This window comes from Pogona vitticeps, chromosome 1, assembly GCF_051106095.1.
Source record: "Pogona vitticeps strain Pit_001003342236 chromosome 1, PviZW2.1, whole genome shotgun sequence".
NCBI classification, from domain to species: Eukaryota; Metazoa; Chordata; class Lepidosauria; order Squamata; family Agamidae; genus Pogona; species Pogona vitticeps.
The window spans coordinates 81,463,761-81,479,188 of NC_135783.1; the positions used below are offsets into that span (position 1 = coordinate 81,463,761).

Sequence of the window (15,428 nt, forward strand, 5' to 3'; positions counted from 1 at the left end):
GGAAAAAGCATTTCCTCCCACCCACCTGTACCTTGGTTAAACAGGAGGAGCTGGAACATATGTCATGCTGTAAATTGTGATACCAAGTGAGGCAGTTCGGTAGACAGCTGCCACCGCCAGTAACCAGTTGCTTCAGGCTTACCTTCAGTTAAGCTGCTCATATGACTGACATACTGCAGTGGGAAAGGCTCTGCAGATTTCCTCCCTTCTCGGCCCCCTCAAATAATCTCATGGATGTGACAGACAAGATCCATTTTGATCAGATGCTGAACAAGGCAGAGCTTTAAGGGAAGGTCAACCTCGACTTGAAAAACGATGTCTGGAATACCCTGGAGATGTTCCACTCCTACCTATCCTGACTGTTTTGAAACAGCATAGCCAAAGCATCTGCAGCAAGCCTTCCTTTCTGGCTTCCTTGGATAGTTGTGGTGTCAGCCAGGTTTCCTCTGTGTGTGGATTTAAGTAATGGCAAAGTCATACTGTTCTAATATGGGTCATCCCATGGAGCCACAGTAGATTCCTAGAACAGCATCTGTGACTAAAGTACCTACAGTAATGGAGGAGGACATAGGTAAGGACCTTATTTTTTTTAAATTAAGAAATAGTTCTTCAAGGTCTGGATGCTGATTCCGCTCCAGCCAATGAAGAAGTTACCTGTACAGCAGGGAAATGACTGTTTTTATTTGTAATTGTTGTTTTTAATTGCAGTTTGAGAAGCCAGTGGGCTGGAATATTATAATTTTTATATTATATCAGTATAAGTGTTATAACAGTGCTGTGTACCTTTCTATGTGACCCTGGAATTTCAAGCTTATTTTAGATACAGAAACTTTGCAGTAATTTGTACAGTACTGCATACATTTCCCCTCCTCTATCATACCTGTAGATTTGTTTCCTGGCTTGAGGGCCTGTCTGGGATATGTAGCAATGAGTACACTCTCTCATGCTGTGAATATTAGATGTAAATTACTTGCACAGTTTTCAAAAATTGATGAAAACTGAGAGAAGTAGCTATCTTGCTATAAAATACAGCCAGTGTTCTGGAATCAATTTGTTGCTACTATCTTTTAAGGTGCTTTGGACTTAGATCTGCTACAGCATCTGAGTCAAAATGCTGTCACATCCAGCTCTTGTTCTATATTGTTCATTCAGCAGAAGGTTCATTTTACAAAACCTTTTTGTAAGAATCTATTCCTAGCTAATATTTAGTGTCTGCCATCCAGAAATTCAGCTGTATCAGAATAGAGTCTCATCTGAGTAAAGTCCAGTTCTGTTACTGGCAGTAGAAGGCATGACAAAGTTTGTGGTGCTTTGTGGTTGAAACAAGATAAAGGTGTTAGAAGAAAATGGTAACCTTGGAATCATGGACTATATCCTGCATTTTGTTCTGCTGGCCGGTGCACCTCAAAATGTTCCTCTGTCTAGTGTGCTCCCACTGACAATCAAAGAGAAGGGAGATTTTTTTTCACTATATTACATTCACCTTGCTGCCCTTCAGAGACAAAATTTTCACTGTTTTGCTGGGTCCTCAAATATTCTCTGAGGCAGATTCCAGAGAAGGCATTAGGGGCTGCAAAGCAAGCGGCTAATTGACCACAATCCCCAGTTCTGACAGCAGAAATATTAAATTGCACTGAAGGAAAACTTCCCTTCAAAGCAGGGGAGTGATAGATCTGATCATTCTCTACCCTTGTTTTTGTTTAAAGATTTTTTTCCCCATGAGGATCTTCAAAACATAATATATATTTCTATATAGGTATATGCCATTAAGGTTGAATAACACTGTTTTGTGTTTGAAATCATATATAGTAAAATAAATGACTTGACAAAAAAAAAAGCAGACCATATATCTCTGGGGTATGTTTTTAAAAAATGCTAAGCTCTTCTCCACAGTTAGTTACTCCCTCTTGCACTCCAGCCACAAGCTTAAAGCCTGCAAATAGTAACAGATTGCATGTTGTGGAAATGGGTGGGCGTGGCTTTTTAAGGGAACAAATGTTTAGTCTGAAGTAGGCCGACTTCAACTTCATTTCATTCCAACCTTAATCCAGTTGTCCAGATGTGAAAGAGCATTGGATTTAATCCCTCGCTCAGCTCTCAAACAATTCTTTCTAAAAAAAATAAATGCATATCCAAATATGAACATGGATTTTGCAAACAATCATAGTTTGCAGTCAATAAAATCTGAGCATTAATTGCAAACATGGACAGGAAAAAAAGAATGTGGACTGTGAACAAAAAGATTATCATGAATGTCAATGAACAGTTAAAATGTATAGCTGGTCAATGAACAAGGAACTCCTCCAGTTATGAAATATATCTCATCAGCATTGTTTTGAAAATAATTATTGAATTACTGAAGTGTGTAACTTGTTAGTAGGCCCAAAAGTAAAGACAAAACAATTGCTATCAATCTGTATTTATGGTCTGGGATACAGGCTGTTAAATACATAACTTTGATGATGGATCTCAAGCAAGTTAGACTCTTTCCTCATTTCTTGTAACTTAATTTGTTGTAGACACCTTAAGCCCTCTGAGAGATATCCTTCAGGCATTCAGTCTGCGATATCTGTATACCCGTTCGGCACACTGTACTGTATTGGGTAACAAAGGAAAAAGGAAAAAAAAAACATACAAACTAACAGCTACAGAAGTCTCCCTTGTTTATTGAATGGTTAGAGGACAGGAAACTAAGCCCTATGAAGAAAGACTAAAAGATCTGGGCATATTTAACCTTAAGAAGAGAAAATTTGTCAACTCAGTCAGATAGATTTGGATGAACACAAATCATAATACAACAGAGGTTAGCTGAACCTAAATTCCATTGCAATAAATGTAACAGAGGTGGTGAATCAGTGCTTAAGCCCTGAGTTTACTCAGAAGCTAGAGCCACTGAACATGATGAAACTTACTCCTGAGTAAATTTGCATTGGATTGGATTGTATATCCTGTTGATTTGAAACTACTGTAAAACTGATTCTGTACATATTTTTGGCACACTTGAGTTCAGTGTCCCAGCTGTGTATTGTACTTTTAACATGAATTTCTCTTTACTTATAAGTCAAGCTGTTCCTATTTCGGTGAATTTACATGAAATCCAAACCTAACTATATTGTCCTATACTGCTGTTCACTGCACACAGATCTCACTCAACAATGATTGTATGTCTTGATGATAAGAAGAAATTATTTATAAGAGATTTAAGTACTTGAAGGGAAAGGTAACAATTCTTGTATATATATAAATGAGTAAATATTAGATGTTTTGTGTGGTCCTTGATGTCACAATTATCCAGGCAAGAAGTGGATGTACTGAAGATAGGCAAACCATGTTTTCACACTTTTAGGGTTCTTGTTTCTCCTGGAAGAATAAAACTCAAGATATCTATGACTATGAGGAGTAATACGTGTTTGACATTTATTTCCTGGCTGTAGCTGTAGTTTTAGACTGCTCCCAAATCAATTTAGGATTGAGATCTAGTTCTCTTAAACTGCAGATTATGAGGCAAACTGGTGCCAGGGCAATTCAGACTGCTGGAATGGCTGAGACAAAAGTTACATGCTTCCATGCTGCAATCTCTCTGTCTCTGTCTCTGTCTCTGTCTCTCTCTCTCTCTCTCTCACACACACACACACACACACTCACTCTCTCTCTCTCTCTCTCTCTCTCTCTCTCTCTCTCTCTCACACACACACACACACACACACACACACACACACACACACACACACACACACACACAAGAAGGAAAGAAACATCTGGTCACACAGAAAGTGGGCTTTAGAGAGGAGGTTCAGCTGCAATCACAAAACTACAAATTCTAGGGGTTTTTTGCCTGTTTATCTTACCTGAAATGGAATGAGAAGTGACATGAGGTATCTCTGCCTGCCTCATTCATTTGGGCCTGCCTTGTCTTTCAGAGAGGAGGGAGAGACTGATAGGCCTTCCTCAGCACATCTTAGATGTGTGGGCTTTGAGGAACCAGAAGCAGGATCAACAGCTTCTCAGAGGGACATTGGAATCACCCACTATGGGTTCTGGAGTGGAGAGGGGTATAATTTACTACTGTGCAGCTATGGAGTTAAATAACATCACATGAGTCGGGATATTTGGCTTACCAGTGATATAGCTATATATGATTAAAGTGGCTGATTTAAATTCTTCGTTATTTTCCCACAAGCAAGAACTATTGCTTCTGTTGGCCATTCATGTTAGTATGAATGGTTATCTCAGTCTAATGCTCTTTAATTTTCCTCTTTTATCACTGAAGGATGGATTTTGGGCAATAATCCCATCCTACACAGGCTTTCTTCCCATTAATAGCTACCTGAGAGGACTGAAAAGACCATCTAAAGGTGAACCACCATTTGGGAAGGGTTCAAACAGTTGTACTATTATTAATCTGTCTGAGAAAAGAAGTAAAGCACGTGGAGAGGACTCCTCTCTTTCTCTTCTTAACTATACTCATAGCTAAGTATATGAATGAGAAAACTATACTTATTCATAAAATACTTGTTCAAGGAGACACCGGCCAACTTCCCAAGCTGCCTATAGATTCAGTTATTAATAGGTGAGAAAAGAGGGCTCAAATATTTCAGGGTTGCATTTGAGAGGATTTACCATTTCTTGGTGTTCTGGACTGAAGACCAGGTTTGTTCAGAGATAAATCCTCTAAGGTTTTCCTCAGTTCAACCTGGATCTTTGATCCTAAGTTCCCTGAGCCTGAGGAAGGGAATGCAGTTTTTATCACCTTCACGTGTCCATCTCTGTTGCTCTCCTGTCACTCTTAAAGCAGTTACCGATGCCCATCAGTGCACCAATGTGCTCTTTCCTTCAATTCCCTTCCTCATTTCTCTATTTTGGAGTAGGAAAAATAGTTTTCTCCACTACTTCTCTTGTTGCCCAGCAAAATTAACCTTAGAGCACAGAAAAGCTTGGGAATCCATCTGTGATCTCCTACAATTGCTGAAAGAGCATCCTTGAATCCACCACTATCTGCAGGACAAGGATACCCAGTGTGGTGTAGTAAATAGAATGATGGATTAGTAGATCTGGGTTTGAATCCCCACTGTGGATATAGGTGTGGAAGTACTGGTAAAACTACTCCTTCAACATGTCATTTGCTTTAAAAGCTCTAGTAGGGTTGCTATAAGTTGGTTCCAACTTGACAGCAAATAACATCTGCAGGACCATGGATAGCTCCAGAACACACACAACAGTGTGTTCGAATGACTGAACTAAGCCTTTCTATGCAGGTCTGTGCCCTGATGTTTAAGCTACATCTTGCTCCTTGTGATAAGGAATGGCTCTTTCATGGGGTTGTTCGCTAACTTAAAATCTTAGATTCTTTTGATGGCCTTTGATGTTTCGGTGTACCTGTAGCTTATCAGGAAAGTAGGATTCTGTGAATGAAAAATCCTTTATAAGGAACTCCAACTTGAGTAATCTCTGCTCATAGCTGCAAATGTTGTGATTACTTGAGCAATCTCTGCTCTGCTCCTTTGCAGACTGGACTGAAGTTTCCCTATGAGCAATTTAGGCTCCCACTCACCACCATACCTTCCATCTGATCTTGTCTGATTTAGCTTGGTGCTGGTTAGTATTTGGATGTGACACCAGCAGGTAATGCCTGGCATTTCCAGGTAGTGATAAGAAAGAATCCTGCCTGCCATCTTGGATAGCTACTAGCAGTTGACCATACTGGACTAGATGGACCGATGCTCTGACTTGGTATTCTTCAGTATTGTTGTGTTTTCCAGGTCAGTGTCTAGTTCTGTATGAGGGAAGATGGCATCATCTCTTCTGAGTTGTTGTTTTAATTTGCTTAATGAAGGCATTCACTTATTGATCTTGATTTTGGTGGTTGTGTATTTTAAACAAGAATGAATATTGGAGGACTTGGGACATGGAGCAGCTGGTATCAGTGGGGACACTGTTTCTAATATCTCTTGAATACAGAGAGTCTCATGTTCTGGGAGGTCCTCTGCTTTGAAGGTTTGTGATTTATAGCTGACGTTTTCCTAAGACCTGCCAGACTGTTTACAGGCCCAAAAGGAGTTCTGTTTATTGGCTGTGGCTTCTTGAGGGGAGGAAAACTTGATAAGCTGTTTTCTTATGAACAGGATAATTTTATCTATAACAAATTGACATCAAGCTTGACGAAAAGATTATCAGAACCAAATAAGCAAAAAAACAGGGAGGTATATGGAGAAAACATCTCAAGTGAATATAGTATAATTCTTATACAGCATGTTCTTTTCCAACAAAAAAAAATGCAGAATTTCTGAAGGAGTATCTGTGGTGCCTAGTAACTCTTACTTTTGAAAATTAAATAAAAACACCCGCCTCACTCTGATGTGCAGCTGCTTGATGACAGGAGGTATATCTACTAAACATATTAAAACCAAAATGCAGCTTCTTGTATTTATCAACAATGCTGATCTTGAAAACTATCTGGTAGTAGGCAACTGAGCTGTCACTTCAGTGGTATTGTTCAGTGGAGACTAAATGACATCAGTTAGTTTCTAAGTAGGAGAAAGCTATTGTGGAAGAAGTCTTTTCATTTGTACGATTACTGAAATGTAACATGTAGACATTATATTGATATGGTCAATTTCTATAACCTTTATTTTCAAATAAAGTGTATAAAGTCAGAATTCATTAGTCTTATTTTCAAGGTTAGGTGAATCAGTGATATTTGAAAACATGCCTGAAACTTCCTAACAGCTATTTTTAACATAAACTAGATCTAAAATAAATCACAGAAGCCATATAAGCCTCTTGGGCCAGATGGTGGGTATTGGTTAAAATCGCACACTAGGAACTAAGCCTGTTGCCCCATGGTGACAACAAAGTAATGTGATGAGAGTGCATTATATTTCTTGCACATAAAATAAAAATACCCCCCCCCCCACTTCATGGGCACATGCAAGTTGAGTGTGGTCAGCGTTATTCATCATGAGTCTATAAGATTGTAACATACGGCCGGAGTGTGAGAAGGGACTGACTGTAGGAACAGGAATTTTGAAAGAAAAGCTATACCATTATTACCTGGTTTCACTTCACCTGAAAAATATGAAGTAGGTGACTAAAGCAGAATCAAACAGCATGATTTAAACTTGCTTTATCTGTTGTTATCAAAATCGCAAGGTTATGTTCATATACGTGAAAAATCAAAGAGAAAGATTTTCGATGTCTTCGCGAAGGCTTTCACGGCTGGGATCTAATGGTTGTTGTGGGTTTTTAGGGCTCTTTGGCCTTGTTCTGAAGGTTGTTCTTCCTAACATTTCGTCAGTCTCTGTGGCCGGCATCTTCAGAGGACAGCACTCTGAGCAGAGTTCTGACTCCTGTCCTCTGAAGATGCCAGCCACAGAGACTGGTGAAATGTTAGGAAGAACAACCTTCAGAACAAGGCCAAAGAGCCCTAAAAACCCACAACAACCAGAAAGATTTTCATTTTTCATATTCATTGAGGTCAGCATGAATACAGTGGTGCCTTTTAGAGATGGGGGCTTCACATTTGTAAACGAATACAAAGCTCACCACTCCACTTACAGCACGGCGTGCAACACGCATGGCCAGCATCATCATCAGCGCACCAATCATGGCTGTAGCCCAGCTGCCGCAGCCCAGTCTCCTTGCTCACCCAGCCCCTCCATGGCTAAGTGGGGAAACTTGCCCCTCTCCCCCCCCCCTTGCTGGAGTGGCTGGGCAAGTAGGGAGACGGGGCTGCAGCATCCAGGTTTACTGCCACAATTGGTGCACTGATGATGATGCTGGGCATGTGTGCCGTGCACCACACTGCAAGTGGACTAGCGGGTTCTGGTGGGGGGTGGTAATTGGACCGGCCCCCTGTACTGATGGACTCCATATTCATCTATGAATATGAAGCCCCTATCTCTTAAATGCCTTCCTTTTATGCTATCTAAATGGAGGTTAGCTATCAGATAATTAACAATAATTTAATGCATCTATTGATTTTTTCAAACTCAATTCCAAGGGTTCTCCACATACATACCATATAAAAATTAATACGTTTGTGTTATGTGCCATTCACTCTGACTTGCATGGAACCTAATAGGCTTTTCAAGGTAGCTGAAATGTTTAAGGATTGATTTTACCAGTTCCATCCCACTGCCCGTGAGATTCCGTGGCAAGTGGGATTTTAACCCAGGTTTCCTGAGTCCTAGTCCATCAGTGTATTCACTCTACCACATTAGATACCAGAGATGTTGGCCAGTCCTCTGGCAACAGATTGAGTCTTCAGGCCCAAGTCCTTTGTCCAAGTCATACATATGCAAGGGGGTGTCTCTATTGACCAGCCTATATAACATTATTATTGATAAACCCTCTAATTTTCTTTGGATAGCCTATAAAGATGGGGACTCAAAATTGTGACTTGCTCTTAAGTCCAACTTAAGTAGCACCCATTTGTCGAAGTTTCATTGCCAAGTCCCTTTGGGCCTCCTCACCTGATGCTACCGATGCCTGTCACCACTATCTTCAGAAGCAGCAGGTCTGGCTTCCGTACCCTCTGCACATGTGCTGGCCTATCATCTGGGCAGTGCATGTGCAGCCCAAGTCTTTGGTACCAAGCCCTAACCCAGAGTCCTAAGCCTTGAGTCTGATTCTTGAGTTGTCTCCCCGCCCCAAGGCTTAGGGCTCGGTACCAAAGACTTGGGCTGCACATGCACTGCCCAGATGATAGGCCAGCACATGTGCAGAGGGTACGGAAGCCAGACCTGCTGCTTCTGAAGTTAGTGGTGACAGGCATCGGTAGCATCAGGTGAGGAGGCCCAAAGGGACTTGGCAATGAAACTTCGACAAATGGGTGCTACTTAAGAGCAAGTCACAATTTTGATTCCCATCCTTATAGGCTATCCAGAGAAAATTAGAGGGTTTATCAATAATAATGTTATATAGGCTGGTCAATAGAGACACCCCTTTGCATATGTATGAAGTATCTTCTGTACATAAAAGGGGAACGTTTCTATTTCCCATGTTCTTGCAATAACTTATGAAATACATTGCTAAAAATCCCTATAGAGCTTCATAGTGTTGTGCAGAGGCAGCTGGAAAGGATTTTTTCCCCTGGTGACAAAGATTAAAGAAGACACACAAAAGAAATATAAGGAAACATGTGAATTATTTAAAATTAACAAACTGATCTTACCCAATTTTGAGGGAAAGCATACAGTGCAATATAACTCTACAAAGTAAAGATTATCGTGTGGGCTGAACACTACTAAGCAAACTTTTCCAGAAGCCCACTGTTGTTTATTTATTTTTTTTTTTTGGATTCCTCTTGTATTATTAGTTCTGCTTAGATTCTTCTTGGTGGTGAATCTTAATCTGTGGAACTTTCTTCCTGTTGACTTGTGCTTTGATTCTTCTTTCCATCTGTGGAAGCTAGCTGTACATGACGTCTTTAACAGACGGTGTAATTCACATTGCTATTTCCAAACAGCTTTTCAAGGAAAGTTAGGTGCCAAACACAAATGTGCCAGTCTGTGTAGGCACAATTCAGAAATAAGCTAAGGAATACTAAGCCTGTGTGTGTCACAGACATCCTTCGGGGATTTCTTTCAATTTAAATAGATACTATCCTAAGGCATCTTCAGTCTGCTGCCTCCTCTTGCAGTGACCCAATGCAGGGAGGAGGGCACCAAGCCTCTTTAGCCTGTAGAACCTGCTTCTGATGTGGAGAGACGCTGAATCATCTATCATTTGCTTACATGCTGAATCATCAACACTGGGAAGTGATTAGACTGTTTCTACTTTCGTACAAAATATTCAAGGAGAAAATCCTGTGGTGGCTGGCTACCTACATGACAGGTGTAAGTGCAACAGATACAGCTTTGCCCAGGATGTTTGCAGAGTATGGCATGAAATTATCCAGGAGCATGTTGGCTAGCTTAAAAAAAAAACTTTATTCCAAACAAAAGAATAAAGCCCTTTAAATTACATTGATTTAGGACTACACAGCCTTTGACTGTGTCGACCACAACAAACTATGGCAAGTTCTTAAAGAAATGGGAGTGCCTGACCACCTTATCTGTCTCCTGAGAAACCTATATGTGGGACAGGTAGCAATAGTTAGAACTGGATATGGAACAACTGATTGGTTCAAAATTGGGAAAGGAGTACGACAAGGCTGTATATTTTCTCCCTGCTTATTTAACTTATATGCAGAATACATTGTGTGAAAGGCAGGACTGGATGAATCCCAAGCCTGAATTAAGATCGCTGGAAGAAATATCAACAAGCTCCGATATGCATATGATACCACTCTGCTTTCAGAAAGTGAGGAGGAATTAAAGAACCTCTAAATGAGGGTGAAAGAGGAAAGCACAAAAAATGGTCTGAAGCTCAACATCAAAAAAACGAAGATCATGGCCACTGGTCTCATCACCTCATAGAAAATATAAGGGGAAGATGTGGAGGTAGTGACAGATTTTACTTTCTTGGGCTCCATGATCACTGCAGATGGTGACAGGAGCCATGAAATTAAAAGACACTTGCTTCTTGGGAAGAAAGCAAGGACAAACCTAGACAGCATCTTAAAAAGCAGAGACATCACCTTACCGACAGAGATCTGCATAGTCAAAGCTATGGTTTTTCCTGTAGCGATGTATGGAAGTAAGAGCTGGACCATAAAGAAGGCTGACCGCTGAAGAATTGACGCTCTTGAATTGTGGTGCTGGAGGAGGCTCTTGAGATTCCTCTGGACTGCAAATAGAACAAACCTATCCATTTTGAAAGAAATCAACCCTGATTGCTCACTGGAAGGACAGATGCTGTAGCTGAGTTTCCAATACTTTGGCCATCTCATGAGAAGAGAAGACTCCCTAGAAAAGACCCTGATGTTGGGAAAGTGTGAAGGCAAGAGGAGAAGGGGATGACAGAGGATGAGATGGCTGGATAGTGTCACCAAAGCTACCAACATGAATTTGACCCAACTCTGTGAGGCAGTGAAAGACAGGAGGGCTTGGCATGCTCTGGTCCATGGGGTCACGAAGAGTCGGACATGACTTAACCACTAAACAACAAAGGACTAGAAAAGATTTTTAATCACCTAAGAAGTTTTTTCAGAGAAGAAGCCAGTGTTGAAGTAGTTCAGGATTTTAATATTTCAAGAAGAAGAAGAAGAAGAAGAAGAAGAGGTAGTAACACGGGGGAGAGAAAATAATCAAACTAGCTTAACTTTGCAAGCAGTGGACCCCAACTTTTCTAATACTGAATCCATGGTTGTGGAACTGATTATTCAAATATGCATGGCCCCTATGTATAAGTGTGTGCGTTTGTGTAAGTGCTGAGTTGTGACCCTCTGAGTTTTACCCTGAACAACCTTCATGCTGTGTGGGAAATAATATTGAGGGTGATTAATCAGCCTTTAGTTTTTACTTTGCATTGTTGAGCTGACACAAAGAAAACAGCGAGCAAGGAGGGAAGGGCATGGGGAGAATAATAGAACAAGAAGGTTTTTAAATGTCTGATATAAAAGGAACAGACAGTACAGTGGAAAAGTCCAAACTGGATCAGCAGCTAGGAGACAGTAAGTCTCTGAGGCGTGCTCCACATTTCAAGGCATGGTATTGTTTATAATACAGCAAGTTGATGGACTGCTTTGTCAAAAACAAAACAAAGACAATAATGTGGACTTTGAACCTATCCTGTTCCTTGGGTTGAAAGGGAAGCTCAAGAGTTATACTGGCAAATATTGCTGAAATTACAGGGGCATTATTCAGGTTTTCTTAACCAGAACAATAACGCCACAAAAGCAACAGAATAAAATTAGAAAGCAGTCACTGCAGACAAATTTAAGGCAGAAATAAAACAAAGGCCAAATTAGTGGTAGAAAGCACATTATAAAACCTCATGAATTAGCAGTAATAAAATGCAAGCTTTGTAGAGTGTACTGAACACTTTTCAGCTACACTGATCTTTAGCAGTTTTATAGAGCACCACATATACACAATTATTGACAGTCCTAATCTTGCTGGTAGCACAATCCACAAAACAAAATTACCTTTAACGCACGACTCAGTATGCAGAAGGTAAAGTAAAAAGCAATAGCCATATTCAACAAATTTATATGATGGTCTCAAATTTGAAATGATCTTGGTACAAAAACACTTTTGCCATTATAAGTAAAAAATAGAATATATTGGCCATCTTTTTGCATTTAAACATGCTAAAAGTGCATATATGTTTAAAATATATTTGAATTAAAATGTATTTTGTGTCATTGTGTTTCAAACATAATTTTGCATCTCTCCTCACTTTCCAGATAATTCAGTGTTCTCAGATATCTGAGAATTGCTCTTTTGGTCCATATAAATACTGGTCTTTCAGTATTTAATCATATAGCCGGAGGGGGGGGGGAGTTATTTGTTGCCTTAACATAATAAGTCAAACTATTAGTTATAAAATCACTTAGGTAATTCTTGTATGTTCCTTTGCATTAACATGTATGTGAAAGTTTTTATTTATAATTAATAACATATATATAGGCTTCCTTCCCTTTTATAAATATTTGGGCTACTGTAACTTTTATGACAATGCCTGGCTAACAGTTAACTCTAGTTCTTAACCAGTATATCGGCTACAAATCCTATAATATTTCAGCAAAGTAATATCCTCTTGCTTTCTTCTGGAAGCCAAAAAGTGGTAGGTAGCTAAATCACTAACTTGTCTCATTAAAATGACAGTATTTAAATTAATACTGACTGAGGCCATTTTGTAGGGCCCTGGGCTACATCCACTGGGTTCCAAACAGATGTAAGGGAATTCGGTTTTTCCTCCCTTTTCTCTCACTTAGCTCCCACTGGGAGCTCTGTGAGAGAACAGGAAACTCTAGAGACTTCCCCAACCCTTTGAAGCAGCGTTTGCCAAAATAGGAAAGCTGTAAGGTGGTTGACATCTCTCTGTATAGCTAGTTCCCCAATCTAGGATAAGGCAAGTGTTCTTGGACCGCAACTCCCAGAAACCCTGGCCAGCACTGCTGGTGGTGAAGGATTCTGGGAATTGTAGTCCAAGGATCTAGTGGATGGGTTCCAAAGCTTTGGACCACAGCTTTAATGTTCTTTGCCACTGACTATAAGCTGCCCACACCGACTCTATAGGATTGTCATCTACATCCATTAGCAGTAACTCCCCTGTATTTAATGTGATTACCAAAAAGGCGCATCTTGAAGATTTTGTGGTTCTCAATGATTTTTTTTCTTTTGGATTCAGTCTTTGAAATACAAACATATTAAAGAAAGTAAAAAAAGGTTGTTAATTAAAGACTGTTGAGAACTAGATCCCAGGTTTATAAATTTGTTAGCAACAGGTAAACAGCTTTAACACAGATCATCAAATGTTTGCAGCATGAAGGCAAGGTGCTGCACTCATTTTATAGGGAATAATGCATGTCCTTGCATTATATGAGGTGACAGTATCTGTCTGAACCGTTGTAAAGCTTTGTTTGGAAAACTAAAGTACCAGCAGGGATTGCCTGTCTGCTGTGGTAGTAGCTTTTTCATTTAAAAGGATGAACTAGACAGCATTTTCAGTTCTTACCTTAGCATATCTCTTCTTAACAGAAGAAAATTAGAAGGGTAAATGCATTTTTCATTTTGACTTTTATTTAAGTCAAAATACATCGCTGAGAATAGCCACATATGTTTATTTTGCAGAATTCCAAAATTTTATTTTTCACAATAAGTAGTATCACCGCATGAATTTGACCCAACTCCAGGAGGCAGTGGAAGACAGGAAGGCCTGGCGTGCTCTGGTCCATGGGGTCACAACTGGCAGAAGGGCCTTGAGATCTAAGAGAGGAACACATATGATAACCAATGTCCAGTCTGATCATTGTTCCACTCCTTTATTTCTAAGAGCAAAACTTCTTAGGGTGATTAAGGTTCAGTTGGAAGGAACTATTACTCAGCACGGATGAAGCTGTCTTTATTTCATGGAAGCTTAATTCTTTTAATGAGTCAGTTAGTCTTCCATGTATTATTGTTGATTTTGCTGCATTAGCATGGCATCTCTGGGAATTTGAGCCACAGAAAAAGATATTCAGCACAATACAAAAGATTGTGCAGCCTGATACTATTCCCAGTGTGTTTAAGATAACACCTTTGTCAGAGAGAATACTCAGCTAAAAGCTGCTTCACACTGCATTTTACGTTGCAATGAAGCAGTTTTTTGTTAAAAAAAATAATTTTCTAAAAATTATTAAACTGTGATACCAGAAGGTACTGTCTTGACATGGCTTATACAGTGGCCATAATCCTTTCCTTCTGTAGGTTGTCTATCATGGCTATACTTAGATCTGAACAGTGATGCTGTGTTGCATCCAAACCAGTCTGCCATGAATTTCAGTGGGCGTGTTCTTCTCTTTCCTATCCTTCTTTCCCCATTTATTTTAACTCGAAAGATCAACTGTAACAAACTGCACTTTTTCTTTCTCGATGCATGACCGGAGGATGCAAGCTGACTGTCCTTGCATACTTTACAGCTAAAATCCTGTTGTTCAGCATAGTAAGTCACACTGAAGTCAGACCACTGAATTTGTGAGGATTTGGTGAGTCAACTCCTCTCTAAATTCCATTGATCCAAATGGGCCCACTCTAGTTGTGACTTACTATGCTAAGTAAAAGAATTTCAGCCAGTGATTTCTTGGTCTTTATTCATTTGCTTTGAGACATCTTTCTTTGCTGTAATAAATGTCTTCATTATCCATGTGAGAGATTCCATAAACTATCATCCTTCAAAGGTAAAGGACATCTTTTTTGCTCCAGTGTTTTGGTGTATGTATATCAGCTCATGCTAAAATTCATATTCTGGCTCAGTGGTTCTTAACGTGGGCGATAATGCCCCCCAGGGGGCGATTTCACTTTTCAGGGGGGCAGTAGAACGAAAAGGGGCGGTGTGGGGGCGCTGGAGCAAGCCAAACCTGTGAAAATGGCTGCAGCCTTTATACAGTGTGCATGAATATATATTTTCCTCCAATCTTAATTTAGTTTCAGAGTTTTTGTCTTGAAATTTTTAGTTCCTGCATTGCGGTTTGTTTTTATGCCCTTTTTATGCTGTATTTCTTTTTGCATCTTAAAATTCGCTTGCAACTAAATTATTAAATGTTACTTTTGGGGGGCATTTCATTTTCTTGGAATTGAATTTTGTTTTCAGGGGTCATTGGATTTAAGTGTCTTAAATAAATAAATAAATAAATAAATAAATAAATAAATAAATAAATAAATAAATAAATAAATAAATAAATAAATAAATAAATAAATATCATCACCATGGGGAGGGGGCGATGATAACTTCCTCAATGGCTCAAGGGGGCGTTTCTTTCAAAAAGGTTAAGAACCACTGTTCTGGCTCACAAAGAGCCCCAGGTCCTTCTGGTGTTGTCGTCAAAGAACAAGGATGACTCA

General features: G+C 39.7%; 1 protein-coding gene across 13 annotated transcripts in view; it reads left to right on the forward strand.

Moving 5' to 3' along the window:
* MAP7 (microtubule associated protein 7) overlaps positions 1-15,428 on the forward strand; it is a 140,404-nt gene that overhangs the window by 58,897 nt on the left and 66,079 nt on the right. Inside the window, exon 1 of one of the 13 annotated variants that reach the window (XM_072996304.2) lies at positions 155-571. The exons of the other annotated variants lie outside the window; for them this stretch is intronic. Coding sequence (XP_072852405.2) covers positions 556-571 — 16 coding nt within the window. The 5' untranslated portion in view covers positions 155-555. Of the gene's footprint in view, positions 1-154; positions 572-15,428 lie in introns of those variants that run through there. 13 annotated transcript variants of the gene reach the window in all.